This window comes from Suillus clintonianus (assembly GCF_016758775.1).
Source record: "Suillus clintonianus strain FC179 chromosome Unknown DEU56scaffold_22, whole genome shotgun sequence".
Lineage (NCBI taxonomy): Eukaryota > Fungi > Basidiomycota > Agaricomycetes > Boletales > Suillaceae > Suillus > Suillus clintonianus.
In genome coordinates, this window is record NW_024539246.1 from 201,789 (window position 1) to 229,743 (window position 27,955).

General features: G+C 49.8%; 9 protein-coding genes and 1 non-coding gene across 10 annotated transcripts; 3 read left to right on the forward strand and 7 right to left on the reverse strand.

Moving 5' to 3' along the window:
• Positions 1-358: 358 nt before the first annotated feature.
• Positions 359-2,132, reverse strand: DEU56DRAFT_884522 (uncharacterized protein; the record flags this gene model as incomplete). The annotated part of the gene is made up of 6 exons (XM_041356165.1): positions 1,702-2,132; positions 1,602-1,640; positions 1,500-1,538; positions 1,366-1,452; positions 907-1,315; positions 359-857 (listed from the first exon to the last, which is right to left on the reverse strand). Exons 1-6 carry the CDS (start codon positions 2,060-2,062, stop codon positions 359-361), a joined length of 1,434 nt encoding a protein of 477 aa, XP_041210321.1. The 5' UTR covers positions 2,063-2,132.
• Positions 2,133-4,245: 2,113 nt separating this feature from the next.
• Positions 4,246-5,667, reverse strand: DEU56DRAFT_253078 (uncharacterized protein). Its single transcript, XM_041345304.1, has 4 exons — positions 5,497-5,667; positions 4,852-5,446; positions 4,504-4,805; positions 4,246-4,448 (listed from the first exon to the last, which is right to left on the reverse strand). Exons 1-3 carry the CDS (start codon positions 5,613-5,615, stop codon positions 4,542-4,544), a joined length of 978 nt encoding a protein of 325 aa, XP_041210322.1. The 5' UTR covers positions 5,616-5,667; the 3' UTR covers positions 4,246-4,448; positions 4,504-4,541.
• A 1,218-nt stretch (positions 5,668-6,885) lies between these two features.
• DEU56DRAFT_733420 (uncharacterized protein) lies at positions 6,886-8,010 on the forward strand (the record flags this gene model as incomplete). The annotated part of the gene is made up of 3 exons (XM_041348334.1): positions 6,886-7,491; positions 7,548-7,780; positions 7,833-8,010. The coding sequence occupies 3 exons, from the start codon at positions 6,886-6,888 to the stop codon at positions 8,008-8,010; spliced, it is 1,017 nt and encodes a 338-aa protein (XP_041210323.1).
• A 1,726-nt stretch (positions 8,011-9,736) lies between these two features.
• Positions 9,737-10,619, reverse strand: DEU56DRAFT_253247 (PWI domain-containing protein). Its single transcript, XM_041345305.1, has 3 exons — positions 10,430-10,619; positions 10,243-10,374; positions 9,737-10,188 (listed from the first exon to the last, which is right to left on the reverse strand). The coding sequence occupies exons 1-3, from the start codon at positions 10,592-10,594 to the stop codon at positions 9,790-9,792; spliced, it is 696 nt and encodes a 231-aa protein (XP_041210324.1). The 5' UTR covers positions 10,595-10,619; the 3' UTR covers positions 9,737-9,789.
• Positions 10,620-11,249: 630 nt separating this feature from the next.
• DEU56DRAFT_253348 (uncharacterized protein) lies at positions 11,250-13,334 on the forward strand. Its single transcript, XM_041345306.1, has 3 exons — positions 11,250-12,667; positions 12,718-12,927; positions 12,981-13,334. Exons 1-3 carry the CDS (start codon positions 11,617-11,619, stop codon positions 13,229-13,231), a joined length of 1,512 nt encoding a protein of 503 aa, XP_041210325.1. The 5' UTR covers positions 11,250-11,616; the 3' UTR covers positions 13,232-13,334.
• A 2,171-nt stretch (positions 13,335-15,505) lies between these two features.
• Positions 15,506-18,548, reverse strand: DEU56DRAFT_754596 (major facilitator superfamily domain-containing protein; the record flags this gene model as incomplete). Its single annotated transcript, XM_041349834.1, has 13 exons — positions 15,506-15,601; positions 15,861-16,017; positions 16,101-16,224; positions 16,274-16,360; positions 16,436-16,573; positions 16,637-16,680; positions 16,703-16,977; positions 17,004-17,016; positions 17,208-17,544; positions 17,607-17,700; positions 18,049-18,150; positions 18,204-18,322; positions 18,383-18,548. The coding sequence occupies 13 exons, from the start codon at positions 18,546-18,548 to the stop codon at positions 15,506-15,508; spliced, it is 1,752 nt and encodes a 583-aa protein (XP_041210326.1).
• A 692-nt stretch (positions 18,549-19,240) lies between these two features.
• On the forward strand, positions 19,241-19,323 carry DEU56DRAFT_t53. The gene has a single exon. It is a non-coding gene; the product is annotated as a tRNA-Gln (tRNA).
• Positions 19,324-19,553: 230 nt separating this feature from the next.
• Positions 19,554-21,686, reverse strand: DEU56DRAFT_792964 (kinase-like domain-containing protein). The gene is made up of 7 exons (XM_041352730.1): positions 21,236-21,686; positions 20,984-21,177; positions 20,871-20,931; positions 20,235-20,818; positions 20,118-20,183; positions 20,007-20,067; positions 19,554-19,954 (listed from the first exon to the last, which is right to left on the reverse strand). The coding sequence occupies exons 1-7, from the start codon at positions 21,339-21,341 to the stop codon at positions 19,869-19,871; spliced, it is 1,158 nt and encodes a 385-aa protein (XP_041210327.1). The 5' UTR covers positions 21,342-21,686; the 3' UTR covers positions 19,554-19,868.
• On the reverse strand, positions 21,668-25,081 carry DEU56DRAFT_792968 (proline-rich protein). Its single transcript, XM_041352731.1, has 3 exons — positions 24,209-25,081; positions 21,965-24,156; positions 21,668-21,912 (listed from the first exon to the last, which is right to left on the reverse strand). The coding sequence occupies exons 1-2, from the start codon at positions 25,057-25,059 to the stop codon at positions 22,116-22,118; spliced, it is 2,892 nt and encodes a 963-aa protein (XP_041210328.1). The 5' UTR covers positions 25,060-25,081; the 3' UTR covers positions 21,668-21,912; positions 21,965-22,115.
• DEU56DRAFT_792972 (uncharacterized protein) lies at positions 25,082-27,149 on the reverse strand. The gene is made up of 4 exons (XM_041352732.1): positions 27,061-27,149; positions 26,796-27,011; positions 25,852-26,742; positions 25,082-25,801 (listed from the first exon to the last, which is right to left on the reverse strand). The coding sequence occupies exons 2-4, from the start codon at positions 26,994-26,996 to the stop codon at positions 25,445-25,447; spliced, it is 1,449 nt and encodes a 482-aa protein (XP_041210329.1). The 5' UTR covers positions 26,997-27,011; positions 27,061-27,149; the 3' UTR covers positions 25,082-25,444.
• Between the last annotated feature and the right edge of the window lie 806 nt (positions 27,150-27,955).

A 27,955-nucleotide genomic window follows, 5' to 3' on the forward strand; every position in this document is an offset into this window, starting at 1 on the left:
TGTTCTGAATCAGTCTCTTAAGTACTAGACGGCACAAACTCCTGAAGAAACTTTGTGTTGTATGTTGTAGCGAGACAGATAAGCCCGTTGCAGCCATGCATGATGCATGACTTGGTGGATTTTGGCCTTTGGAGGTGGGGTGGGTGAAGGAGGCGTTGGGACATCGACACGCTCCAGGTCCTTCTCTTCCTGTACAACATCATGTTGAGTCGTTGGAGGCTACAAGCACAATTCATTCTTCTATTTCATCTGGTTCTGGGACTTGGGAGTTTTCTTTCCTGAAATACAATTTTTGCGTACTATGATACTGCCTGTAATCCTGAGTATGATTACAAAAGTATGAAAGTAAGCAAACAAACTACAAGTGCGGCACAAAACTAATCCACGACACCGTCGTGTATGCGTCAACAGGAAGATGGCGTAATGTCGTGAACATAAGTACCAAGAGCATACCACGACCTGCAATGTACAACAGGGCAAATATGCACATAACGACAGCAGTCATTATAGCACCTATGTCAATATTCGATATAACACTCATGACAGCATTTATTAGAATTTCAATCCAGGGTGTGCAAGTTATAGCGACGGCACTGATGCGCCACAGTACCTGCTCCCGATATGTAGGAAAGGCAAAAAACCAAGCCATACAATGGATGCCGCCAAAGATCGTCGCAAACAGAACTCCGGCAAATACAAGTATCACCTTGTCCGAGTTTTCTAGTTTGATGCTGCCATCAAATGTAGGAACTCGGAGCTTACGCGTGGGAACGCTCAAGCCCATCAGTTCCATAAATGGACCGAAGGTTGCCTTAATGATCGTGATAAGCACATTGTCTTCATTATCATTAGGGAGGCTGAGGTAGACAATAAATAACGGAATAATCGATCTAGACGCAGACATACGCATTAATATGATCCTCTGGCATTGACTCGGTCGACTTCCAGTACACCCGATATGGACACTGAACATCGAGAGGCTTATTCCACCATAGCGCATAGGTCAGGAAATTGAGAACCGCAAAAGCGAGCGTCCCTGTTTCCAGCTGGGTGGTTTCGAGGCGATAAATCGCGCGAGAGATGAGCTGCAGAATGAACCAGGCCACTTGAAGTATGATCAATCCTTTCGATATCACATTGCCTTTGCTCCGGTCGCCGATCTCCTTTGCCGTTAGGATAGGGGCATCAATACAGTCATCACGTATCAGCTCGAGAACCTCGTTGGGCAGTAGTGTACGGTAGGGTTTCCCGTTCATATAAAGCATGAACCCGCCCATCAGCACAAAGAAGCTGTGCGTCTGAGTCCACGCGTAATCTAAGGATACACATGAGTCAAACGTTTGGGAGAGCAAAAATCGGGCGTGCCTTCGGATTGATCTGAGATGTAAGCCTCAAACAACTTTTTGAATGGCTTCGCAAGAGCATGAGTTCCCCCATATCTTGAAGTGGACACTGGAGTACTATGAACTGCCGAAGAAACACCAGTACAGATGGTTCACCTTCACCAGGACCAACGAGAAGCCGGGCTCTATCATAATCTTCAGAAGCAGGTGAATCATGAGGAAGCATATTCAGAATGTAAGATAAAATGTCGAGCTCACGTTGGAGTTGCTCTGCAGGCACTTCAGCCAACTCATAATCTAAGGACGTGTGTGGTGAGTTGTCCGAGGAACATATCCAATTTCAGAAAGCACAACTCACTTTCAGACCGCTCCAGCGGCCGAGGAACATTGAAATACCCTGACTTCTTGAACTGTTTCGTGACATGACGAGCGCCCATCCACTGGCGCATAGCCCATACGACGATCAGTTCAGGAGCGATTAGTGCCATAATCATGATCCCAAGTCGCCGCCATAGGATACGAAATAGGCTGTCCTTAGGGCTCGGAATATTGGGATGGATGGCACTGTATATACATGCGAAAAGAGTGAGAACGGAGCTCGAGATGATGTTCCACAGGGTTCTATTCGTGAATGACGGTGCTTCAAAATCCTCGCTGATAGTAGTTGCGGCTTGGATTACTCCAACGAAGTAGAGGATCATGCATAGAAGTAAGCGCATTATTGGATGTCACGTTGGGGTGGAGATATTGCGGTTTGTATATCCTGCTCACTATGGGTATTTGACCTGCTGGCGAGCGTCATCTCAAGGCAGTACAATGAGGCCCTGACAGCAAGCTTACCTGGTACCAGCAAGCTTACCTGGTGTTTGCAGCATGGCAAGCGCAAGGATGTATCGTGCCACATTAGTAGCATTGTAAATTTGAGGTATGAATGAACGCCACATATCAGTCAGATCAACACGATCAAAGATCGACTCTCCGCCTGTGACACAGCATGCAGTCTCTACACGTTCCCGACCCATCTTGGAGTGGCACGGTTGTAGTGGAGCATCAAGAATCGTCTGTTGCTGATCTTCTGATGTACCACAGGCGCCGACGAGGACCTCGCAGCTCGTAAGAAGCTGTAGACATTATATGACTCGTACGAGGGCAAGTAGCATGTTGCCCGATCGCCAAGGAGGAGAAGCAGTACTATATACTAATGATTGACACACGATCAGAGAGTAGTAGGAATGTAAACCCACATTGAGCGCCACACTGTTCGTGAGGTATCTTTCTCATCAGCGTTTGCGTTGTGCCTAGAGCTTGATCCCAACTTGAATCACGGTGAATCTGAAGGTCATTTCATTTCCGTCGACAGGCAAAAGGTGTCTAGAATGATCTCGTCGTACCATGACACGAGACACCCCATGTAGATAGCCAAGCGCCAAAGTATCTCCGTGCTACGCCAGGGTTCAGTTCCTGTTCAAAAATGGATCAAGGACATGCTGGGGCTGACCGCAACACATACCTGTGATAGAAGCAGAAGAGGTGTGTAATGAAGCGCCCAGAATCGTTCTGCGGTAGTCGAAGCATGCTCTCCTCGTTGCTGGCGAGAAGGTTCTTGATCTTGATCTTGCATGACTAGAACGCCGGGTGTGGTGGTTAGTCAGAGGACGCGTCATTGAGGGATGGAGCACCGGGAACATTATGGCGCCGCGCAAGCAAAGAGAAGCAAAAGGAGGCGATGCACCAGGAAGAGGTCAAGTGAATGTGAAAGCCCCCCCATGCGCCCACATATGTATCATGATGTACCTGTCCCTGTATCAGCTTGTAAAAAGCTCAAATCAATTCCGAACGCCAGCGATATCATCCGCATTTCTGACTCTCCAGCTCCAGAACAACAATGCGTGAACTCACTATATTCTCCTTCTGAATCTCACTCAGTCGAGTCCTCCCAAAACCCTGCCCCTACTTTCTCCTCCGCAGCCGTCGATGGTGAAGCGTGCTTTTCCAACGAAGATGAGGAAAGCAAACAGTTAAGGTATCAGTGCAGGTACTAGTAGGCCACGCACCTTTCTCTCTTTTGGCGTGCAGACCAATGAACCTGGGTCATAGAGACGCACAGGACCTGCATGGTGGTTTCCAAAACTGCTGACTGTCTGAGCAAGTTCAAGCCAGACTTAGATTTTGGTTTTTTCGGAAGTTCGCGTCATGGCGTATAGGTCGTTGATCAAAGATCGAAATTTGGATAAATCCATCGCGAGTAAAATTGGGTGTGCCAGATAGAAAGTTGACTAGGGTTCTGCCAGACGCGGCATAAGACACTGTGGGCGAGAAGTTCAATGAGTCCCGTATTGCTTAAACCCCAAGGTTGACGTTACACCGTATATTTACGCTCGAGAGTAAGACGACGGCCTTATGTGGGCATTGAGGCCATGTCGGATTCATGTCAGTGGACTCTAAAACATAAATGTACCTTCGTGATACGCCCACCCCGACTTTGATCAACGCACGCGGATCGTATTTTACACACCACAGTAGTATATTCGTGACAAGTCAGCGTCCCTGGCTTCACCCCTGTGGTTTTATATAGTGAAAACGCATTGAAGCAAGATCTGCAAGTGTCTGGAACCCATTTGAATCCATCTTTGACGTTTATACCACAGGATAGACATCCCATTGATGTCGTGATCTCGAGATTTCAAATTAGCTGGATATCTAGATCATTGACATTTCCCGAAACCTGAAGGGAACCATTGTTGAGTTCCAGGAGCGAGGGGCTGAGCAGAACATCCCTGTCATGTAATTGGATAGACGTAAAGCCAGTTAACGATCATGGCACCAGATAAACCTTCGACGCATTGTCGCAAGACGCGAGCTGATGTTAGCAGTAAACATCGGACCATGATGTGGACGCAAGAACCATGTAGGTGTGACGAACACGTTAGTTCACCATATGAGTACTGAACGAAACGCGTAAACCCATATACTGCTTGACTTCTGTCAATAATTCGTATGAACTTTACCCACGTGCGTCGTATTGCCAGACAGTGAAGGCAGCAGAACTGCTATCTAGAATTGATACAAGACTCCGATAAGAGAGCGGTGCACCTAACCAACAACCTATGTCACATTAATCAGATGAAGGGTCAAACCATGCTTGTAGGCAAATACTTACTGATGGTATGGAGCCTATCGTTGTATATCGGGGGTTCATTATGTGTCTGGTCTTGATGTCGCAATGACACGTTTCTTGGGCCTGGGCTTTGCACTATTCTTCTTAGCTGCAATTCTTGCCTTTGCCCTTTGTTCTTTTGCGGATTTCATGTCTTTGGGTGCAGTGGTGCGTAATTGTTTGATATGAGTGGGAATCAAGCATTTCGGAGTATTGGGCTGGACTGGAGGAACAAGCCAAGGTGCGCTGATTATAGGTACAGATTGAAGCATGTCGCAAAAAATTGGTAAATATGGGGCATCATCCTATTGAGGCGTCAGAAGTAAGGATCCTGACATCTGGAACACTTACATGCACGGCTATTACCGCCGCTCGTCTCAAACCGAGCGCCTGGGCAAGTGCAGACTCTGAGCCTTTTGGTAGAACGATCAATTTCAGAGGCTTCCGAGGTCCCAGAGGGTTGGATACAGGTCGTGCAGAGTTGTATCCTGCCACAAGGTGAGGGATGTGATCCAATAATATCGAAGGATTGACATCGGCACGGCATACAAAGACGGCAGCAATGGAAGAAATGTCGGGGGAAATTGGATTGGCATGAGACGCGGTAGTGAGTGTGACCGAATGTCGGACAGACTTCAACTGCGATTCAAGCCTCCTTGTCACTTCGTTGATGCCGATGGTCGTGTGGCTCGAAGATGGCGCAAAATGACTAACGACCGGAGACGGCGAAGGAGTAGAACCCGCGGCACATGCAGATGTTTTTGAACACATCATCGAGTCTGGACTCGGGTTTGTCCCCTCCACCGAATCTGCGATTTCCGGTCCGGGTAGAGCTTTCCTAGTGTATGGCTTGGAAGATTTTCGGCTTCTGCTCTTTGTCGTGCTTTCCAAAGTGGTTATGAGTGTCGCGAGGAACAAGTTTTGCGCGTTTGATGGGATTGAGGGCCTAGCTTGAGACGTTAAGACGAATTGTAAGTTGGAGGAGATCAAACTAACCATTGTATTCGGAATGGATTTTCAAGGACGCTTTTAAAAACGTCTTTTCGTTCTGTAGTTGCCCGTGCCTTTGCACGATTTGACGTATGGGTGTGGCTCCGAGCTGCTTTATCGGACATCCGATGGTAGTACTATACTCAGGAGGGATCAAGTTTACGCAGCCAACAATACTTACTTGCATAATTGTTTGGCTGAAGTTTGAATATTTAAATCACAGGGCATTACATAATACCGCGCAAGCTTGACAGGCTACTACTACCACTGGGCCCTGGCAGTAGTGCAATCCCATTTTCCAGTATACCAAATCTCATGGTTCAATTCCCGTTGGTGAAACGAATAATGTACCACGAGATCGTCGAAGCAGGCGCGTCATGCCTTGGAAACCAAAGATGCACGGGGTGCACAGGGGCAAGATTTGCATGCACCCGTGAACATCGAAGCCATTCGGGCTCAGCTCAGAATGGGAGACGTTCCGCTCAAAAGCATTGACGCAATGGAACGCGACTGGTTCAAAACGTTATCCTCTGTCCTGCTGCGCCCACGTTAGCACCGCCCCACAACATCATGATGCCCGGGAATCTACTTGACTTGCCGGGTGCCATGAAAATTCATACATGGTCAACGGAACCCAGTCACAGCTACATCGGTGTTGCTGGGTTGGAGGGCACAACGAGGGGAAGTTGCAGGCTGTGCTCAATCGTTTCAAGGCAACGTCTTGTAAGAGGCGAAGACGTAGTTGTCTGTAGCGAGATCTACAAATGCCACGGCAATTGACGTTCCCCGATATCTCTAGCGATTTTTCTTTGGGTACAACCACGGGTACTCGAATGTAACACAGGTTGTAGGTTCATCAAGGCCAGGCAAATTTAGCGTCCGTCCCTTGAAAGTCGACATAGCGCATATCTCCCCTGCATACAAGTACGTTGGAATACGTGGGGAGCGTTATTGGTACGTGTATTCCAGAAAGTGGGTTTTCCACGCTAGTGACCACACAGGATGGCAATGGCGCTGCCCCTGGCAGGAAATCCCGGATACATCAGTATGCTCTGTCTCGTAGAAGAGATATTTCTCAAGCAGAGCTACGACAAGTAATATTCACCGAATATTGGCACTTCGAGCCATTTACTGTCACCGTGCAAGTACCTCAGTCATCTCTTCGACCACAGGTGAGATTCCATTCCCTGCAAAATACTTCTACTATGTTTTTGTAGCCCCGTATATTTCTCCCACACGACGATACGTTTTCACGTTCGTTAGGTCTTTCTGCACATCACAACGTTGAGATAAAGCCACAACGTACTCTGGCAGGCGCAGCTATGGATATAAAGCTCCAGGGTATACTCCCTCATGACCAGTTATCCTTCCAGCTTCAGAATCCTCACGCAAGATATGCCTGGCTTAAATTCACCCGTTCGGTACTTTGATCGTACAAACATCCCAAAGGATGTCTGGGACGTTCTGCGGGCACATGCTGCTCGCGCAAATGTGATCCTTCCGCATGCCGAAAAGGTTTCCAGCCATCCAGAGTTCTTACCCGATTCCGAGCAGCTTTGGATGGTCTACTCGGAGCCTGGAACTTCCAAAATCCGGTTTATACTATCTTGCACAGAGGGACCATTAGGCACATACCCTATTTTCATTGTTCCCACAGCACCCATCGTTGAATTAATCCCCGAGCTCCTCCAAAGCCCCATGGAGGCGTTATGCTACGCGCTTCTGAACGAGGCCAACGTCAGAAGGCAGAGGGTGTTTTCTGTATTTTCTGTTCAACCAGTCGCCGAAGCTTTCGCCAGCGCATGGGGCAAAATTGCAGAGATCGATTGTATCAAACAACCATACTATGATGCAATTTTTACGATGTGTACTCAGTGTACCCTTGAAACGTCGGTCCTCGCTGTTGCTCCATCAGAGGAAGAGGTCATCGAGCTGCGTCTTGCTGTGCCACAGGATGTCGACAAGATTTCTTCACTCTGTCAAGAATTTGCCAATACTTCGGTTTGTCTATTGCACCACTCCTTTTTAAGCGAACATTCATTGATGAGAATCCGTAGCATCCATTCATTCTCACTTCTGAGCAAGCCTCTAAGGAGGCTAGTCTCTTAATTGAAAACGGGCAAGTCTGGGTATACGAGATTGAAGATGCAGGTGGAGAAACCGATATCGCAAGCATTGTTGCTGTGACACGGGAGTCAAACGCTGTTGCTGCTATCACGAAGGTGTACACGCCACAGAAGTGGGGGCGCAAAGGCCGTGCCGAAAGGCTGGTTCGCCGTGTCTGCAGAGAGTATGAGCTATTGGCTATGAGATTGCCCCACGATGCTAACTTGCTCGCCTAGGTTATTGAAGACGCATGAGCAAGTTGTATTATACGTTGGCGCCGACAATCACGCGAAGAAGTTGTACAACCGAGTTGGCTTCCAGGGCCTTAGTGAAGGGTCTCCTCCAATTGATGGAGTCGAGAAGTGGCTTGAAATTGGTTTTGATAGAGCCGAAGTCGAACTTGGTCACTGGTAGATTTTAGCTGCATATTCTTGTTATTCTGCTTGTTCCCCATGTTCATCTGACATCACTTATCCTGCCTGTAGCATAACCCCTGTATCTGAACTCGCCCAAGGATGTATGTCCCTGTACTGTATCTGTATCATTAGCGTTTGTACATAAACCACGTATACATACATATCTTTACCTTTGAATGAATGTTCGATGTGATTGAATCATCACTCTCGTCCCCATAGCCATTGGTCACAAAAACTACCGTACGGCAGGCTTCGCAAAGAGAAGTTCAAACAGGATTAGTGACTAGTATAGTGATGAGCGGGTTCGAAGTCGCCGTCGCAACTTTTCCTCTCGGCAGTAGCGCATGTTCAATGTCCCTATTGACATCATGCACATGGAATAGTGAAGCTTAAGGTTGGCACAAAATTGAATCCTTCCTAGCTCCCAGTGGCGTCCAGATAAATCGTTTGTGCGTCATCAATAGTTACGGCGCACGAGCAGTAGTGGCATACTGAACGGACAACAGAGCGATACTCAGTGATTATCCGGTACGCAGCGCTAAATTCCCGCCCGTACTAGCGCTCGGATCACGGACCGTGGGTGCGCGCAGTCAAGCCACTGCGAAATGCGAGGGCAACCGACTACGACAAGCTGGCGGAGGAATCCAACACGCGCTGCACTCAAAAGCACGAAAGTTAGAGGTGATACACAGCAAAGCTTAAGGGAAAAAGGGCGGACTTGACACTGGCAGCAAGATATATTTTAACGGAGAATACGGACAAGTTGGGATGCACAATGAACGCAAAGCACTAAATGCATAAGGAATTGAGTACATCGAAAGTCAAACACAGCAGAAAGAAAAAAATACGACACGATACTTGCCCGCAAAGAGCTGTGTCGTGATAGCGGACGGGTTCTTCTAGCCTGAACCGCCAGCACCACTGCTCCCTTTACGGGTCCTGACAACCTTATTTCTCAACGCTCGCTCCTTCAGTTCTTTCTCTCGCTTTTCTAGATCTGCATGATTTAGACCTTCTCCTTCCTGAAAGTCATCATCAACGTTGGCTAAGCACAAGTAATCAAGAAGGCAAATCATACATCATCCCTGTCTGCAATATCCCACTTATTTCGCCTCGCTTGACCCTTAATCTTCAGCTCACCTTTGGCATTTTGCGGAAGGGACTCGTCATTATTTCTTTGCCTATCAACATCCATACGAGAGGATGAAGGACTACGCCTCGCAGGACGCTTTCCCTTTCCTCCATCACCAGCTTCATCGCGAGTGTTCCGTCGTCTCACAGGCGAGCGAGAGACGGTGCCTCGCCTACGAGGACTCGGACTCCTGCGACGGGCATATCTCGGCGCAGACCGCGAATGACTCGAAGCGGGAGAGGGCGAACGCGATAGCTTACGACGCTGAGGAGGGGGACTTCTGCTATTTCTTTCTCGTCCGAATCTCCGTGGTGGTGAGCGCGAGTAACTGGGAGACCGTCTGCGTCTCCTGGGTGGCGGGGGCGACAAGGACCGAGAGTCGACCGATGGCGAACGTCGGCGGCGGCGTGGAGAAGGAGTCAAGGAACGTCGGCGACGAGGGGGAGGTGAGCGCGTCCGAGATCTACGGGGCGGAGGGGAGCTTCGACGGTACACAGGACTGCGTGATCTGGAACGCCTGGGAGAGCGCGAACGTCTGAGGGAAGGAGGTGGGGATCGCGAACTCCTTGCGTCAAACGGAGAGCTCGGTGACAGGGAGCGCCTGCGATGAGGCGGTGGACTGCGAGATATTCTGCGACCAGGACGCTATATCGTATATGTCTTAGAGGATTTCAAGAGTAGCAATGAGTGACTTACACCGCCACCGCGTCCACCCCAGCCATTATCTCTGCCTCGGCCACCACCTTCAAATCCACCTCTCCCCCTGCCCCGGCCCCTTCCACGTCCGCGGCCTGCACGTTCACCTCTTTCCTGGTCTCTTATCTCGTCGAGACGAACCCTCCTGTCTCTCTCACCTATGGCGCGCACGTCGCCCTCGCGAGCTTTGCGCATTTCCTCTTTCTTCTCTTCCACAAATGTCTGTGGCACGCCTGCGGGATGCTCCTGAGCCTCCAACAATAGAGACCAGAGAGAGTTCATGAACGAGGGTGTCGACGCCGTGAGGAAACCTGTGAGGTTGATTTGCATTTTCTTTGGGTCTGGAGACTAAGGAAGATATAATGAACACGAATAAGTCTGGACGCGTAAAAAAAAGTTTACGGTGTGATTTGGGTCGTCGAGGAGACCCATGGCATACTCAACGACCACTTCATCTTCAAAGCCGACGAGTTCTGTGACTTTTTTGGCGATCCATGGGCGTATAACATTGAGATTTACTTTTTTGAGGTCCACCTGAGGAATGGGATAAGTATTATTACACTGACTGGACCAGACTTGGGTGACGCACCTTTTTGTCGAACTCTGGTGGAAATTTCATTGACTTCAACAACTTCAACTCTTTGTCAGAGAAGCGACGGTCCTGGTCTGCAGAAGTGCCTTTGAAGAATCCTATTGTTCCATGCGGTGAGCAGGACCTCAGTGAAGCGCACAGTGAAAGAAAACGCACCTGCATCGGCCATGACTTGACTAGAGCTTGGTTGATAATTGACTTGGGAGCGTCGGAGGAGTGAATTCTTAATGGATGCTTACGAGTTTGGAAAGAACCTCCCACACGCCTGGAGGGTGCACTTAGTCAGCTCATTAGGGCGATTAGTATAGCCTATGATGGACATGAGTCGGACAAGTACATACTAGTACTGTTGATATTCTCTGCAACGGTCAAGCTACTTGAAAATCTATATGATCACCCTTGTAGCAACTACTGATGCTACTCGATTTTTAGGCAGTAGTCAAATTTAGGTTTGGGTTTGTTGTTTGGGAATTTGCATTACAAGGCTAATTTGAACACGAGTACCTACTAGTGGGTGACTACTACGTCCCGACTTCAAGTGAAGTCCAGAGGGTTTTATATTCATCTGCAGTCATACCAGATACTATCCCAGTGATGCTAGACTGACTGACAAGCTAGATACGTCCACGATTCGGTAACGAATTTCCGCTCCAAAGCAGACCAACGGTCCAATTCTAGAACCCTGCCGGACACTCCGTCACTGTCTTGCAATGTCGCAGACTCACCACGACAATGCAGTCATACCAGATACTATCCCAGCGATGCTAGACTGACTGACAAGCTAGATACGTCCACGATTCCGTAACGAATTTCCGTTCCAAAGCAGACCAACGGTTCAATTCTAGAACCCTGCCGGACACTCCGTCACTGTCTTGCAATGTCGCAGACTCACCACGACAAGCTGCTCTCAGACTGCAGTATGAAACAGGTTTTCGGTATCGGACTGCTGGATGAGTCCAATAATCTGTCTCAGGTTCAGTCCGCTTTCGAAGGTCTCTGACTCACATTCTTAGGCTGGTATTCCTTTGCGATATGAAACAAGTGACACTCCTCGAGGTATAAAAGCAGCGTAGGCCAGCACATCCAACTTCAATTCATCTTCCGTGTTGCACTCCATCCTCGCTCTCAGCTTTTCGACGTCGCACCATCACCTCGCACTCTCACCTCACGCCATCATCGTCAGAATGATCGACTACACGAAGATCGTTCCTTTCGTCTTCGTGCTTGCCCCTATCCAAGACGCACGATCCGTTACTCATTCTGGTATGGTCCGTCCAGCAACATGCAGCCTATCGGCTTTCACGCACTCTTCTCCTGTTTCCAATACGCCCTACGCCCTCCTCGAGGATTCATCCAGCACAGACGACGCTACGTCAGCGACGAATCAAGAGGATCCTACGTCACACACCTCCTCACCTTCATTCTCGTGTAGTGTTGTCGAGCTTTTCATCATACTCGTTGGTCAAATCGGTTTCCTCGCACATCAGTTCCTACGAATCTCCGATGTTGTCGATGTTCTCTCCGCCTCATTCATGACTCTTGAGCAGACCACTGACTTCGAAATGACGAATCTCGGTGCCACAATGGAGCTCGTCAAGCAAGATATCGATTCAGTCAAAGAGCAGACTCGTTGCCACGAACAGATCCTAGTCCATGATGCTAGGGAACTCAACAGCCTCGTCGCCAATCAGCAACGCCAAATCGACGACCTTTGCAAACAACTCCACGAGGAACGCGAACTCTCGAAAGATATCAAGAAGAATCTCGACAAGCTAAATTCTCGTGTCTCACAGGACGACAAGGAGCTTGATGTTTTCCACGGGCGTCTCTACGATCAACTTGCCTATCAAATTAAGGATCAACAAAGAACGGAGCGCGACGTCGCTGGCCTTCGCAAGGAGCTCGATGCCTTCCACGAACGCCTGCACAGCCAGCTTACCTGTCAAGTGAAGGACCAGCTACGGACGGAGAAAGACGTTGCCGACCTTCGCAATGATATCCCGAGGACACTTTCCATATACCACACGAGGATCTCAGCTCTGGAATTCGAGTTATCTAAAGCCAAATTGTCCGCTTCACCTCAAGACGTTGTTTGTGACTCCAAACCCGTACGAAGTGCTACGTTTGTCGATGCTAACCCCCTTCCGGAGCGAGTTCTTCTAGACTCTCAACATCTTCCCATACCAATCCCTGCTAGATTGCTTCGGTCCATTGAACGTGAATCAATTTACATCCGTACGTCTTCCCTTTCGTCAGCTGCGTTTAATTGACAAATACTCTTGCAGAGCCATCTGCATCAGTCGTCTCAAAGGCAGCTGGAGTACCCAAGAAGTCTACCACCCCGAAGACCCCTATGACAGTTGATTCCGTGAGACGTCCGGTCACTGTCAAGTCTTCGGTGTCTAGGGTCCTGCCGAGCTCGAAGATTGCGATACCTGTTGCGAAGGTATCATCCGCGCCTAAAGCAGTTCTCTTGAAGACTCCTGCATCCACAGGTAAGGAGTTCTTGTTATTACAATTGACGATTCTAAAGGCAAGTCGACCATAGACTTATCCCGTGATAATCGTGCCCCCCGAGAGTCCGCGACTCTCAAGAAGAGTGGCAGTGCCACCAGGGCCAAGGTGCAGGAGTCTAGAGTTCCTGTCAAGAAGAGCGGCAGTACCGTCAAGGTCAATACGAACGCACCTAAACCTCTCAGGAAGAGCAGCAACGTCAACAAGGGTAAGGCGAAGGAACTCGGTCAGTGCTCATCTTCTTACCCCGCTTGTTTCGTGCTCATCCATCCGCTCCTTAGGTAACAACCAGGTGTTGCTTCCGTCCTCGTCTCCAGTCACTCCCGCCACCACATCGCGTGCCCCGGACTCGTTGTCCCAGCCCGACGACGCATTACATGGCGTTGCTAGTCAACCCCTGTCGTCGTCGTCGTCTTTGGAAGCTCTGGATATTGCTGTGCAACTCCACTCGCTGGGCGATCTGCGTGGTCCGTTGCCTTCCTTGGACTCGATGTCCTGGCTCGATGCCACATTGGACACCGTTGCCGGTCAACCCCTGTCGTCGTCGTCGTCTTTGGAAGCTCTGGATGTTGCTGTGCAACTCCACTCGCTGGGCGATCTGCGTGGTCCGTTGCCTTCCTTGGACTCGATGTCCTGGCTCGATGCCACATTGGACACCGTTGCCGGTCAACCTCTGTCGTCGTCGTCATCCTTGAAGGCTTTGGACGCTGCTGTGCAGTGTCACTCGCTGGGCGATCTGCGTGGTCCGTTGCCTTCCTTGGACTCGATGTCCTGGCTTGATGAGTGCTACGACGTTGCAGGCCAACCTCTTTGCCCGTCGTCATCCATGGAAGCTTTGGATGCTGCCGCGCAGCTTTCGTCGCTGGACGACTTGTACGGGAAGATGCCCTCGTTGGACTCGATGTCCTTCCTCGACGATGACGCTCTGCCGGTCCCTCCCTTCAAGTGTATGTGTTTTTGCACTTTTCAGGAGGTGCTTTGTTTCTGATATTTCCCCCCACAGGTCTTGCCCGGAATAAGGCACGAAGCATAGATGCTGCCGCGCAGCTTTCGTCGCTGGACGACTTGTGCGGGAAGATGCCCTCGTTGGACTCGATGTCCTTCCTCGACGATGACGCTCTGCCGGTCCCTCCCTTCAAGTGTACGTGTTTTTGTACTTTCCTTTGCAAGCGATCTTGATTCGAACGTTTCACAGCCCTTGGCCGGAGTAAGGCTTGATTACGTGTTTGTGCGGCGTCTCTTGGTATCCCGCATACTTGAGCGCCTGTCTCCCCCCACACCGATACACCCCCATCCATCACCCATGGCTTTGCTGTTAGCTGTATACCCCTCTCATTTTTCTCCTTGTTCCTGTGTTGCATCTTTTCTTTTTTCTATCTCACTTTCTCTGTGTTGTATCGGACACCATTTCTTTCTTTCTCTCTCTCTCTCTCTCTCTCTCTCTCTCTCTCTCTCTTCTCTCTGTCAGTCTACTCGTATTTTCCTTGCTCTCTTTCTCTGTATATCCTCTATCTCTATCTACTCTACGATGTCTTTCTCTGCTGCATTATATCATTTTTCTTGTTCTCTTTACTATCATAATCTAATATCTACATATTGTAAGGACGGAGTGATTTCCAATATGGTGTCGACGCCATGTGCGCGCTCCAACTGTATATAATATATAATATATTTTCTACTGTATAACTGCATTTGCATGAGGACTTCAACCTCGAACTCATTCAATTCCGTGATTTTGGGGAGTGTGCGTGGTTCTACGTCATAGTCGTCCAGATTTAACATTCCTTAGCTAAATACAACATCTAGGAGACATGGAATGACGAGTACCCGGGAAAGAAGACCGAAGTTTGACCTGGCCCGACCACTTACAAGATCTTACTTCCGGCGTTGGGTGTCACACGAGTTCGTATGTAGCGCCACAGGATCTTACCGGCTTGCAATGATGCAGCGTTTACCCTGTGAATTGTTGAACGTCATTGGTTCCTATTGAAGTTGGAATCGATCACTTTGGCTCTCGATGCACTGCAGAAAAGAAAAGATGACCGGATGCAGATGGATACTATCATACAAATAGAAGTGTCGATCTGGGTACCAGCAAGTAGATATGCCTACAATCATGATGCTGGCGTTCACAACGCTCCACTCACTGAATCGTCAAGAAAATATATCATGCACAAGGTGCTGTGAGATTCTCCATGATATCATTCAGCTGGTCGTAGTCGTCAAAGCACTCTACAAACCTCTAACCAATCGCTTCACGGAGGTTCGAGCCATGAATGCCTTCGCCCGCGACTGTTTGCTCAGGTCCTAGTTGAAACACGTCTCGGTGTCAAATCCTTTGATCAAACGGCATGGACATGTCATGATCACTGAAGCTATCTGGATCAAGTCTGATCAGTGACAGACAGATCAGGCGAACTGGCACTATAATGAAGAGCTCCGATTGGCGCTTGGATAAACTTTATGCCCACTCAAACGCAGACAACAGAAGATCCCGCGTTCAGTTCGAAAATTCCATCTGAAGTAAGGAAATGATGGAACGCACTTATAGGCACACGTCTACAGCGGAGGCGTCTTGCGCAACTTGTGCGCGTGACCTTTCCCTCGTTCTTTGCATGTATCTCCAAACACCGCCAAACGACGAAGCGAAAGCACCTTGTCATATTTCTTTCAGTCAGCTATACCTTGTGCATTGACCGCACGAGTATCATAGAAAATGCGGGACGTGGACAATGTGTTGCTTTGAGAGTCGATCTTCGGGCAGAGAGAAATGCAGACACACGTAGTACAAATACGCATTGGTTACCGTCTCGAGCTTCGCAAATTCGTACGTCCCTCACTAAGCTATGTACCTGAACATAGGCGCCTGTGGAAGGCGTCAACAAATTTCCATTCGGAGGCAGACGATATTCACCTTATCCGCCAATTCACTTGTATCCACATTGGCACCTGGGTCCGGACGTCCATACTCGCGATCGCGTTTCGCGTTATCGTACGTGTATGACACCCACAACACTAGCGCGCAAACAGTGGCAAACGCCTCGAGGCCACATGATATAGCGAAGCCGCGGCTGCGCAAAAAAACAATAAACACGTGCAGTTGTGACGCCGAGCGTAACACAGACACAGGGTGAGAGGAGAGGGTAGGACGTACATGTACCTCGGGCTGTCCGTCGTAGGGTATATGTGCGAGCCAAGGATGCTCCCGCATTGCCCAATTGCCATGAACATCGGAATGCCCGTCGCTTTTTTAGTCTCAGAGCCGAGATTGTGGGCGTCTGTTGAAGTGTTAGTTTGGTTTGGGACAAGCGTCCAGCGATAGCGTACACCATGCGATAATCACACCAATGGCAGTGTATGTCCCGCTCGTGATGCAAAACACGGCGAAGTATCGCACGTGAACGTTGTTGGGGACTGTGATCAAAAGGAGGTAGCCTGAAATGATACATGAGGGGTACTGTGAAGATCACAAGGCTAGCTGCAGCTTACCAATCGCACCGGTAGCGCAGGCACCTGCAACCGCTAGGCCACGGTTCTGCATGCGATCGGATGTGTAGGACGTTATACAGAGGACGACAGCAGCCACTGCATATGGCGGTACCGTGAGTAACTGGGCGAGCGCGTTGGCTGGAGAGAAATACCATAATATCAACAAGGAAAACGTTGATCAGACAACAAAGTAACACGCACTGTACCCAAAAGTCTTGATGATCGTAGGCAAAAATGCCGAAATGCTTGCCAATGCACAGTTCACACCAAAGTAGATCATTCCGCCAGTGTATATACGCCAATCGAAGAGAGCTACGATGATGTGTTCTGGAGTAGGACAGGTCGATGAGTTCACACTGCGTAGTGCGAAGATAGGGAAATGGCTCGCCTTTATTGATCACAGCGCCAACATCCGCAGTCGTGCCCCTGTTCATGCGTTCCATTGCAAGTTCTCTTTCTCTCTCATTCAAGTACCTCGTGCTCTCCGGCCGGTCAGGGAGCGCGAAGAAAGTCAGAACCCCCAGAAGAAGAGCTGGGATTCCCTGAGAACAACGAAATTGTTAGTGACTTCCTCAGTGTGTCTACAAGGACAAAAGCACATCTAAATCATGCCTGAGGCTGAAAATTACCACTGATGGGTGTTTCATGGCATTCCGGGAAATCAGTAAATAGTACCACTCGCATGCCTGCCTCTAAGGGGAAAGTGCAGTGCGAGAAAGGCTCGTACATCCAAGCATTGCGCGGTGTGGCCCGGAGAAACGGCATAGCATACCGATCCTCCAGCACCTCCCAAAATCCAGGGAGACATCGGCCGAAAATGAGACACAACATGATCCAAGAATAGAGAACACTGCAGCACTCGGCCAGCGAGCGCATCCAGATTTTGAACGCCACTCGCCGCCCCTTCACCAAACACGAAAAACTGGGGCTAACCTCAATAAGGAACAGGACTTTCCAGTCCCACTCTCCCCCGATGCCAGCGACATACGGTCCATATCCCACTTGCTGCACACCGAACGCGATGACCCCACCGAACGCACCCGCGACTGCCGCAAAGCCAAACCAGTATGCCATGCGCAAGCCCATTTCAGAGCGAGTGTAGAAGAACGCTTAGATGGTTGTGTTAGAAGTTATGTTCCTCCACAGGTCTATTGCGTGATGTATAACTTACAAAAATAAAGTGGAATTGCGGGGCCAAAACCAGCTTCAAAGACGCCAAGCCCAATGCGAGCCGCTATGAGACTTCCAAAGTTGAATGTCGTTGCCTGCAGAAGAAGTAACATGCATAATGAGAATGGTTTGGGTTTGAGCATTGCTAATGAGAAGAGACAAGGAGGTTGCAAAATAATTGAGAACTTTAGAAGTGGATGAGCAGGCGAAATACCCCTGTGATGGGTAGCTTAAGGTAGCCCGCAAAAGTCTAATCGATCTACGAATAAGACAGGTCGAATATGAATTCTATGATCACACGCGTCAAGCCTTGACCTGCATTTTACGGCTGACACCCGGCCGCCTCCATGAACCAGAACTTGATTCAGATTTCCCGATAGCCAAGAAATCACTTCAATCGAAAACGAAGGGTACACATGAAGAGGAGTGACAGTATGACCCACCATCAACGTGGAACATATACCCCACCCAACAGCCGCACCTGCCATCCAATAGGATGGTGGAAACAACTTTGAGGTTATCGTTGCAGGTACTTGGCAGATAATCTGGGAGGCAATAGATCAAAAGTAGGACGATGAACTATGATCACATCACTCACATACGAAAAGAAAAATGCCGAGTTGACCCAATCGAACAGTTTACCAGTAGGATCACCACCAAGGTTCTCCTGTGCGAGTCCCTGAAGGCGCGCATTTCCAAGATTCGTGCGATCAAGATCTGATTTCACCGTCAGTACTTGAATACGTTAGCCGGTTCTTGTGGTAAAATTTGACCCACAAGCAAAAAGATAGAGTAAGCATGTTATGGGCAGAATCCTGCGATCAAGTTTGCGCACGAGCTTCTTCTCTTCCTCAGATGTGGCGATGGCCTTATTACCGCCAGCGTCACTTGTAGACTTGATTTCCTTTTCCTCGGAAGATGTACGTTTTTCTTCGTCCGACATGGTGGACTGGAAGAAGAGCTCTCGTAGCGAAGGAACGTAAGCTACTTCGCTTTCGATATAAAAGATGCTGTCCGAGCGCTCGCAGGAGCACAAGAGGCACAAATCAAATAAGTCAGGTGGACACCGCGGACTGCCAGCGGCTGCGGCTTCTGTGGGTAATCAATATTGAGGCTGAATTTTAAAATCAGCTAGCTAGTTAGCGCTGGTATGATACATGACAGCTGACCAGATGAAATCTCACGCAAATAACTTTAACTTCCCCCCAGCAGCTTGCCCGCATCAGAGAACCATCTTGGTACCATCCCCACATGGCGACCTGTGTCGGGGAGGCATGGGCGCACGGACAACTAACTAATCTGCTCCATTGCTCTTTCGGAGTCCTACCTGTTCCGAGTCCCGCGGACATATTCTTCATTGAGCCTAGCTTGAGAGCTACCCGGGTCAGTCTGGACATGTGCATCTATGCTGGCCCGGGGTCGATGAAACTCAATTGAGTGGTAGGGAATCGATGGCGCAATAGTAGATTCGAAAAGCTGCTCGTTGGCAAATGACCCACCACCACGATGCGCGGAGGGTGCTTCCGGGTCGTCTTTGGGGGGATTCTCGGTGGATCGTTCAACATCAACGTTAAACGTTGTGGGGAACGCCAATGTGTAGTCTGCCTTATTGATTCAGTTACGACTAACATCCAAGGCGATATAGTGTAGTGGTTATCACTCGAGATTCTGATTAACTCTGAGTTCTCGAAACCCAGGTTCGAGCCCTGGTATTGCCTTTACATTTTATCTTTTTTAATCGTGCTAGGTACCGAAATACAAGGGTGTAAATTATAATCTATTTACAGATCCAACAAGTTCCGTCGAGTTGTTGCTTGGTTGCCATCACACCCATGGCCACGAGCTCCTCATGCTCTTGTCTCAGATCTGCTCTTGCCATCGAAACTTTTCATTCATACTTTGATTCGCGTCGTTCTCGAGCTATGATATCCCGTAATTTGGCATACTTGCGAGGCTTATGATTGGCTTATAATGACCATTGTATGTAGGCGCTAATAGGGCAAAAAAACAATTGCATAGATTGAATATGGGTGACGCGGCGACAAAAACGTGGGTGAATAATTACAAGATCCGTGTTGTGAACTGCTGTTTGTGAAGAGATACACAAAAAAAATTGTTGAATGAGTACTGTCCACGGCAAAGCGGTACTACCAGTAAGAAAGCACCAAAGAACATTCGTACATTTTCTATCCCCTATTAAGATTCATTTGACACTCAGTACATGAATCCTCAGGCGTATGGACAAGTGTTGGGAATTGTTTGTTTAGGTGATTGGGGCGGGACAAAAAGACATGATCTCTTCGTAAAGGAGCTCTTTGAGCTGTTCACGGCTGATATCGTCCTTGTGCACTGAGACAATACGATGAACACACGTGCGCACTTATTAAAGCCGAGTACTCACGGTCAAATTCGAAGAACTCCGGATCGAGCGGTGGTGCAACAGGTTCGTCATCGGGATCATGCTGAATCAACATGTAAGCTCGTGCGCTACATGATCAAGAGATGCACATACATATGCCTCAAGGTATGGGTGAGCCAGAGCCTCTTCGACTGTTATGCGTTTCTTGGGATCAAAAGTCTAGGAAAAGATGTTTGAGCTACCACACGAATAGATAAGATCGTGACTTACGAGAGTCTTCGTCAGGAAGTCTACAGCCAAAGGATTGGCATTGGGGAAGATTTGCGCAAATGGCCGGCGTTTGCGGAAAGGAAGAGCTCTAATATAATCTCGTGATCTGCGTGTGGTAATGGCATAAAACTCGTCCAGCGTTGGTGTGCCGAGAACATCCAAGATTAAAGTGAGCTGGTGGTGGTAATCTCTACCAGGGAACAGAGGCTTTCCAGAGAGCATCTCAGCCAATATGCACCCCACAGACCAGACGTCAATAGCTTTGGTATATTGCTTGAACGTCAGCATGATCTCAGGGGCTCGGTACCACCGTGTAGCGACATATTCGGTCATGAAACCGGTCTCCGTGCCTGATGGTTCGGCGGTCTTTACTGATCGTGCCAGCCCAAAGTCGCAGACCTTGAGATCACAGTTTGCATTAAGAAGGAGATTTGAGGGTTTGAGATCACGGTGGATGACATCAGCAGAATGTAAAGCCTTGAGTGCGCGCAGGGTCTGATAAATGAAATATTGAGCGTGGTCATCAGATAGGTCTTGCGTTCGGATAACGCGATGCATGTCTGTTTCCATCAGCTCCTGAATCACTGTGTGAAAGTTTGAATGACATGTGGGTTCAATAACGTATTTCGTACGCACGGTACACTTCCTTGAAAGCGTCTAGAGAAGGAGGCTTGATGATGTCCAAAATTGAAATGATCTTCGAAGTTCTCAGTGAGCACGTATGTATGACGAATGGCAGGAGCGCTCACATTCTCGCTTACGCCAGCTTCACTGAGAAATTTGAGGAGCTTTAGTTCTCGCAGTGTCCGTAAGCAGAACATAGAGTGATCGAAAGGTGCGATCTTCTTGATGGCAACCTTGCGGCCACTGGGCCGGTGAACAGCTGAACAGACGATACCATATGCGCCCTCTCCTACGACATCGAGGACTTGATACTGGGTACCTATTGACAGACATATTTCGTCAAATCAGACATATAAAGAGCGAGGATCTGAACATACCGACGTTGAATCTTACTTTCCTCGGTGCGGGAGGAGCTTGGGATGCAGCTTTTGACTTGGAGGGAGCTGCAGCCACAGCTGAGGCCTGCTGAGGGTTTTCAGGCATCTAGAGAGGTATGTGGAAGGAGGAGGGAACGTGGAGGACAAGAAGGAGTGGGGAACAAGAGAACTATAAGCAAGGCACGAAGTATAATCTTTGCGTTGTGTAGAAGGCGTCCAAGTTTGGTATTGAATAATAGGAAATACCACTGATTTGTGCAAAATGAGAAACAATAAGTTCCTGGAAAAGTGTGTCCAAACTGATTGCCACCAAGACAACCAGTTCGTTGTCAACTACTTACGATATGAAACTTGGCCTTTGCTATAGCGATAGCAGCCATGTCGTGCTCATGCTCGTTGTCGGTCCGACCAGACTTCGTATAGGGCTCATGGCCCCGGTGGGCTAGGCTTCTCTCGCCAAAATGATTTAGACCCTGACGTTTATATATTGTGCATGCTGCGGACGCTGTCTTAATAACCATGCCTGCTGCGGATGCGATGGCACACGGTATCTCTTGATGGTTTCAAGGTCACCTAGGTTTTGAGGTGATTGCATCGAATAGGCTGAGCTCGTGGTCACAGTCTCAACCTGTAAATATCACACGTTCACAATCGTCGAGGGGCTATTGCATTCTTCGTCTGTGTTCCCTGCCGAAATAGTCCCTTTAATTAACTGGTAGATCATGAAGGACGAAGAATCGTCGAAGATACCAAGTGCATGGGGAGGAGTGCGGTCATAATGAAATATAGTCCAAGCTAGTCAACGACAACTATGCACGTATGGGTATACAAAAATCTATCCTACCGTGAAATAGATGAGCAACGGCAATTACACGCGATTCTACCGCACGCCCCCAACGCGCGCCCAGAACATGTCTTCCTTCAAACGTACGATCTCTTTCCACGTACGATCCTCCCAAGTCGCGTCACCAGCATAGCCTTCCTCATCGGTAGTAGAAGAGCGCTTCGTACTACTGGTGTCGATAGATTTCTCGCGTGTGGTGGAATCCTCAGACAGACGCCTGATTTGGCCAGCTTCAGAGGATCGGTCGACGACAGGCTGCAACTCGGCAGCGGTGTGGAGAGGAACATCCATGGACACCCGCTTTGGGGGAGATAAATCTCCATTCAGACTCGTGTCAGGCAAGGGTATGGGGGGTTCAGCAATTTCATGTTTGATCATGGACAGCTCTACAGCATCCTCACCCGCCACAGCTTTCTGTTCAGGGACAGGAGACGGTTTTACTTCTTCTTCCTTCACAGAAGCAGGCGCCTCAGCTTTCGCTAGGTTCTCATCTTTGCCAACTTCAGCCGAGGGCATCGGAATTCCTTCTTTTGTCTCGGTCTGTGCAGCAGTGGGAGGTACAGGAACTGCCCTTCGTGCAGGAGCTCGTCTTGGGACAGGCGGAGCACCATTCGGTGCAGGTGAAGCGGCCCTGGAGGGCGAGAAAGGAGAGCTCGTGCGCGGTGGTGCTGGGGAGCCGGTTCTCGATCGACTCGGGGCAATGGGTGTACCAGGGCGATGTGGTATCGGCGAAGAGACGCGTGAAGGCAAGGGAGCTGGAGAGGCCACACGAGAACGTGGGCGCGGAGGGGGCGATGTGGCACGGAACGCAGGTGACGTGGGTGTCTCGGGAAGGGGGATGGTGTGTGGGGAGGGCGGGCGATCTAGCTGCAAAGTTTGGGCCTGGGGCAGTGTTTGTGGGGAAGACAGATCCACGGAAAACGGACGAGCAAAGGACATTTCATCAACGGGGGTGGTGAACGATTCTTGAGAATTGGATGTTTCAGCTTCAGAACCGGCATTTTTGTCGGCATCGTTTGAAATAGCGGCGGGAGTGTCTATGGAATGACCACGCCCTTCACTCCTTTTGGGCAGCGGAGGGGGTACCTGGGCATGTGGATGGGCAACAGAAGGGCGTGCTGGAGGTGGTGGCGGAAGTTTTCTTGCAAGTTCCTTGTCTTTGTCCTTTCCTTTTCCCTTGTCTTTTTCCGTTTCCTTTTCTCTGTCTTTGTCTTTCTCCTTGACCCTTTCCTCCCCCTTATCCTTGTCCTTCGCGTTTTCGGTCCACCTCTCCCCAAGCGCACTCGCCATCTCCCAAAGTCGCCGGCGACGAGGAGGCACAGGTGGCTTCTCCCCCGCGGGAATGGCAGGTGCATTCGCAGCAGGAGAATGATTCTTATTCGATTCTTGGGTATCCTCTGCCCCATTTACATCCGAAATAGTGGGCTTCTTATCGGGTATGATAGGTTCCTCCTCCCATATACGTTCGACGACACATGTGCGGACAAAAGCCCAAAGGGAACAAGTACTTCGGAGGCGTAGAAGACAGTAGTTGGATGTGCATAATGGATAAGGCTGTTGTGTTTGGGTAGAGCCCGTGCGGGATGCTCCCGTGGGGTGCGCTGGTGGCCTGGAGATGGGAGGCGTGGAGGTGGAAGGTGAAGAGGTGTGCAGTGGCAAAGAGACAGGCGCGACAGCTGGGGCAGGGACGGCAGGTGCCACACGGAATACGTACACTTGCTCAGGTTGTTCAATGTCTGCGTCAAGTCCCACATGGCTTGATGAGGAACTGGAGAGCGGATTCTTGAACCAAAGGTTACCATTCGTGAGGCGGATGTTGTTGCGGCTGCGCGCGAGGGTCGCGAGTGGGTGGCTTGGGGGTGTTTCGTGCGACTGGGCACGCACGATTGCAGTCCCGCAAAGCGCACATGAAATCGAAACAGATGTGTTCGTTTGGGAGTGCGGGTGCAGCTCCTGTACAAGCGACGAGAACGGCACCGGCTCAATAATGAGCGTTCCTGTGTGGATCGCTGATAAAACGGACCGCCGGGAGAGCCAGTTTAATGAGGGAGCTAGGTCTAGCCGGACGGTCGGTTCTCTGGACCATGATGAACAGATGTATCGGAGAACAAAACGCGCGAGTCACTTACGAATCCTCTGTGATCAACCGCGCGAGGAAGGGTAGACCCTGAAGCGTGGAGATAACAGGTGAAGTAACCTGGGAGGCCCTCAGTCCCCGAAGGTGCGTAACAAATGCGATGAACTCGGCATAGGGGACATGGATGGTCACTAAGCGCATTTTCCGGACATCTACCGGATGTTGATGAACCAACTGCGCGTCCCGATCGACCCACTTGCCCTTGCCCATGCTAAGTCGCGCCTCCTCCGCCTGACGCTCAGCACTCTCTTTGTCAGCCTGCAATCTCTGCATCTGAGTCTGCATGACTTTGACAGCCTCCTCAGCTCCATTTAGTGCTTCCTCCGCCTCGCGCACCTTGCGTTCGCTCTGGGCCCGCCCCAATCGTGCTTCTGCGACCATCGTGTTCGCCTGGTGAAACAGTGACGCACTGAGATCATCGAGTTCCTTCTCAATATCACTCCTGGCTGTCTCTGCCTGTCCACGCTGCGCAGCTTCTTCAGTCGCACGTTCCATAAGTCTATTAAGTTCTGCAGTGACATGTTCTTTCTCGACGAGCAGTCCTGTATTGAGTGCAGCGAGATGGTGGGTGCGCTCGAGCTCGAGCGATGAAACGGCGACACTGGCATTGCGCAGAGAGCTCTCAGAGTCGTGCAGCTGATCTTCTAGGTCGGAGACGCGGTCGTAGGACTTGACGAGCTTGCCGTTGAGCTGGGTGACTTGCGAGAAGAGATCAGTGACTTGCGAACGAAGGGATGCAATTATTTGAGCTTGGGCGTCTGAGGCGTCTTGGTCTTTCTGGTGTTCTTCATTTGTGGGCTCGGCGTCGATGACTGTTTCGTGCGTTGGCTCTGCCGATGCCATTGACGATGTGCTCAAGTGGCGGATATTGTCAAACTCGACCAAACAAGAATTTTGAAATCCTTGGAGTACGCTCGGAAGAACTAGGGAGCAGACGCGTCTGTGTGCATGACATGATCAAGTACTACATAGTTAACATATGTAGGAGGGAGGAGCCACTAGCTAAGACACGCAATGAAAACCCCTGAAATCATTAACCGAATCACTACCAAAACACGACAGCAAGCAAAACAAACGAGTACGAGGGTGATTTTCGCATTATATCACGTCCATCACGCACGTCTACATGGACAAAAGCAAATGAAATAAGCTTAGGACAACAAGTATACCACGCAGATGAGCACCCCTCACCCTCACTCCTCCTCCAAACCACCATGTGCATGCGCTCTTACTGCTTGGGGGGTGGAGGCCCGCCACGTCCCCGAGGTCCACCCCGGGACCGGAATGAACCCCTGGACTCGCCATTAGGCGCACCACCTCGTGGCCGACTAATGGGCCGCTCGCCACGCTCCTTCCTGGTCTCCACGATGATTCGGACGCTGCCCTCAGGGCTATCGAAGCGCAGTCCGCCTTCGCCACCAGAGTTGGCAGGAAGCGAGGCAATGATTGCTTTCTTGGCAGCATCAAGGTTGTTGAACTCGAGGAAGGCACAAGCTTTACTGCGCACAATCTCGACGTCCTTGACGGTACCAAAGCGAGCCAGAAGGGTTATCAGTTGCTGTTGCGACACGACCTCAGTGACACCCTAGGACATAGTGAGTCATCGGTATGAACGGCTAGAGGAAGAAGACATACCTTGACGAAGCACTGTGGGGTCGTGAGTGCATTTGCCGCAGCGATAAGCGATTGTGAGTGGTGTTGGTGCGAGTGCGAGTGCTCTCTCCGTGGAGCAGGAGAAGGGGCACCGCTAGCCGGTGGTGGCGGGGGTGCTGGGGATGCAGCAGAAGCAGGGACCTCAGACAAGCCTTTCGACTCAGTAGCTACCTGTGCGCCCCAGCGCTTAGAGTCGGTGGCAGCGAGGCTGGCCCATGTTTTTGGTGCTGCAGGTTTTTGTGCAGGGGGTGGTGGCTGAGGAGCAGGTGATTGTTCGGGAGCTGGCGGCGGGGTGGCCAGAGTGGGAGGTGCAGGCACTGGTGGCGGCGCAACAAGCGGGGGAGGTGCAGGGGCTTGTGGCGGCGCAACCAAAGCGGTAGGTTCAGGCTCAGGCTCAGTTTCGGGAATGGAGGGCTCAGGAGTAGGCTCCGGTTGGATCTCAGGCTCATGATGGATGCCATTGACCTCAACTGGGGCAACTTCCGGCTCAGGTGGCGGGGAAATGGGCTCAGGGACCATTGTGGTTGGCTCTTCGACTTCAGGTTCAGGAGCAGGGGGCGGGGGAGTTGGCTCGCGAACAGATTCAGGTGCAGGTTCAGAAGGTGCGGTAGAGGAAGCCTCGGGTTCGCTTGCGTCATCTTCAACGGTCTCCTCCTTCAGGAAGCGAAAGATGTCGTTGAGGACAAAATAACCGTTGGGCTGCTCTGCAAGGAAGAAGGTCTGCACGAACTTGCGCCAAGGGTCGCCATGATTTGACATTTCACCGATGACTTGAATGATGATACCGCCATTGGCACTAGACTGGGCGTCAACTGAGTGGATGTAGACCTTGCAATCGTCAAAGCCAAGAGAGGTAATCTTGTTATGGATTTCCTATGAGACTTGTGAGATTTTGAAAAATGATATATGACTAGATTATTGCGTACCTGTTGACCAAAGCATGCCTTGACATCCTCTCCCTCTGTACCATGAATGAAGGTCGAGGTTTTTGTGTAAAAGCAATGCAAACGATTGGGCTGCTTGTTAACAAAAGTGTAATACTGAGGAACAAATTGCCATCCGACTTCAGAAGGAACGACGTTCTGATGAATCTGAGAAGGAGATGAAGTAGCGGAAGAGCTGGTCATTATGAGGGAATGATGCTGAAACATTTTTGTTAATAAAACCACTGAATTTTAATGTGAAACTCACCTGAAGGGAATCAAAAGTGCGTGATGGAGTCTAAAGATTACAACGAACAGACCAAGTTAAATCAACTGGCGGAGGATGCGAGAGTCACCGTACAACAGAAAAATCACAAACAGCTCAATTTTACACCGGTATTTGCCGATAGCTGACAAATCGTGTGGCGTTCCGTTCCCGCGCGTTTGTTGAAGCCTTGAAGCATACTGCAGTCTGCAGTAGACCTAGTAGCAACACGCACTGGTCACCTGGACATTCTCAAAGGTTTAATTCAAGACCAGTTCGACATCCTCAACCTTGAAAAGTTATCACTGACACAAATATATTCAGCGTGACATCAAGTCAAGAAACTCTACAAGCAATATTGGCGTTGATATCAACACCTGCTGACATTCGCAGAGTCTGGATCATGAATGTCCTGGGAATCAGCGAAGACATCGTGGGTCAATTCCTGCCAATCCTCTCCCATAAATCCTCAGCTTATTTAGTTCAGGATCAACAACTTCAGATTTAGCGTTGATCAACACCGGGCTGTCAACGATAAAGGACTTGGACGCGAGAGGAAGACGTACACCTCGGATTCAATCTTTGAAGGGCTTGCGCGCGGTGGGTAGTTACCCCATCACTTACGGCACATTCAAATGTCAGGTTTCACCGAGCAAACGCACTTTATAAATATGCAACACCAGTCACGGGGAACGTAGTATGGTGGACTGCATGCTGTAAGGGCATCTAAGGCCCAAGGCCGCCTTCAGACTCTGGCCTGATGCGGCATAAATGTTGATTTGAATATTGTCTATTAGCCTAACGAGAAGTAATCCTTCAAATCAGAAGTCTCGTAGCAGCCTTAGACACAGGTACTGCCAAGTACGCTTGGATAGCCGTATAATGGCAGATCTGACGT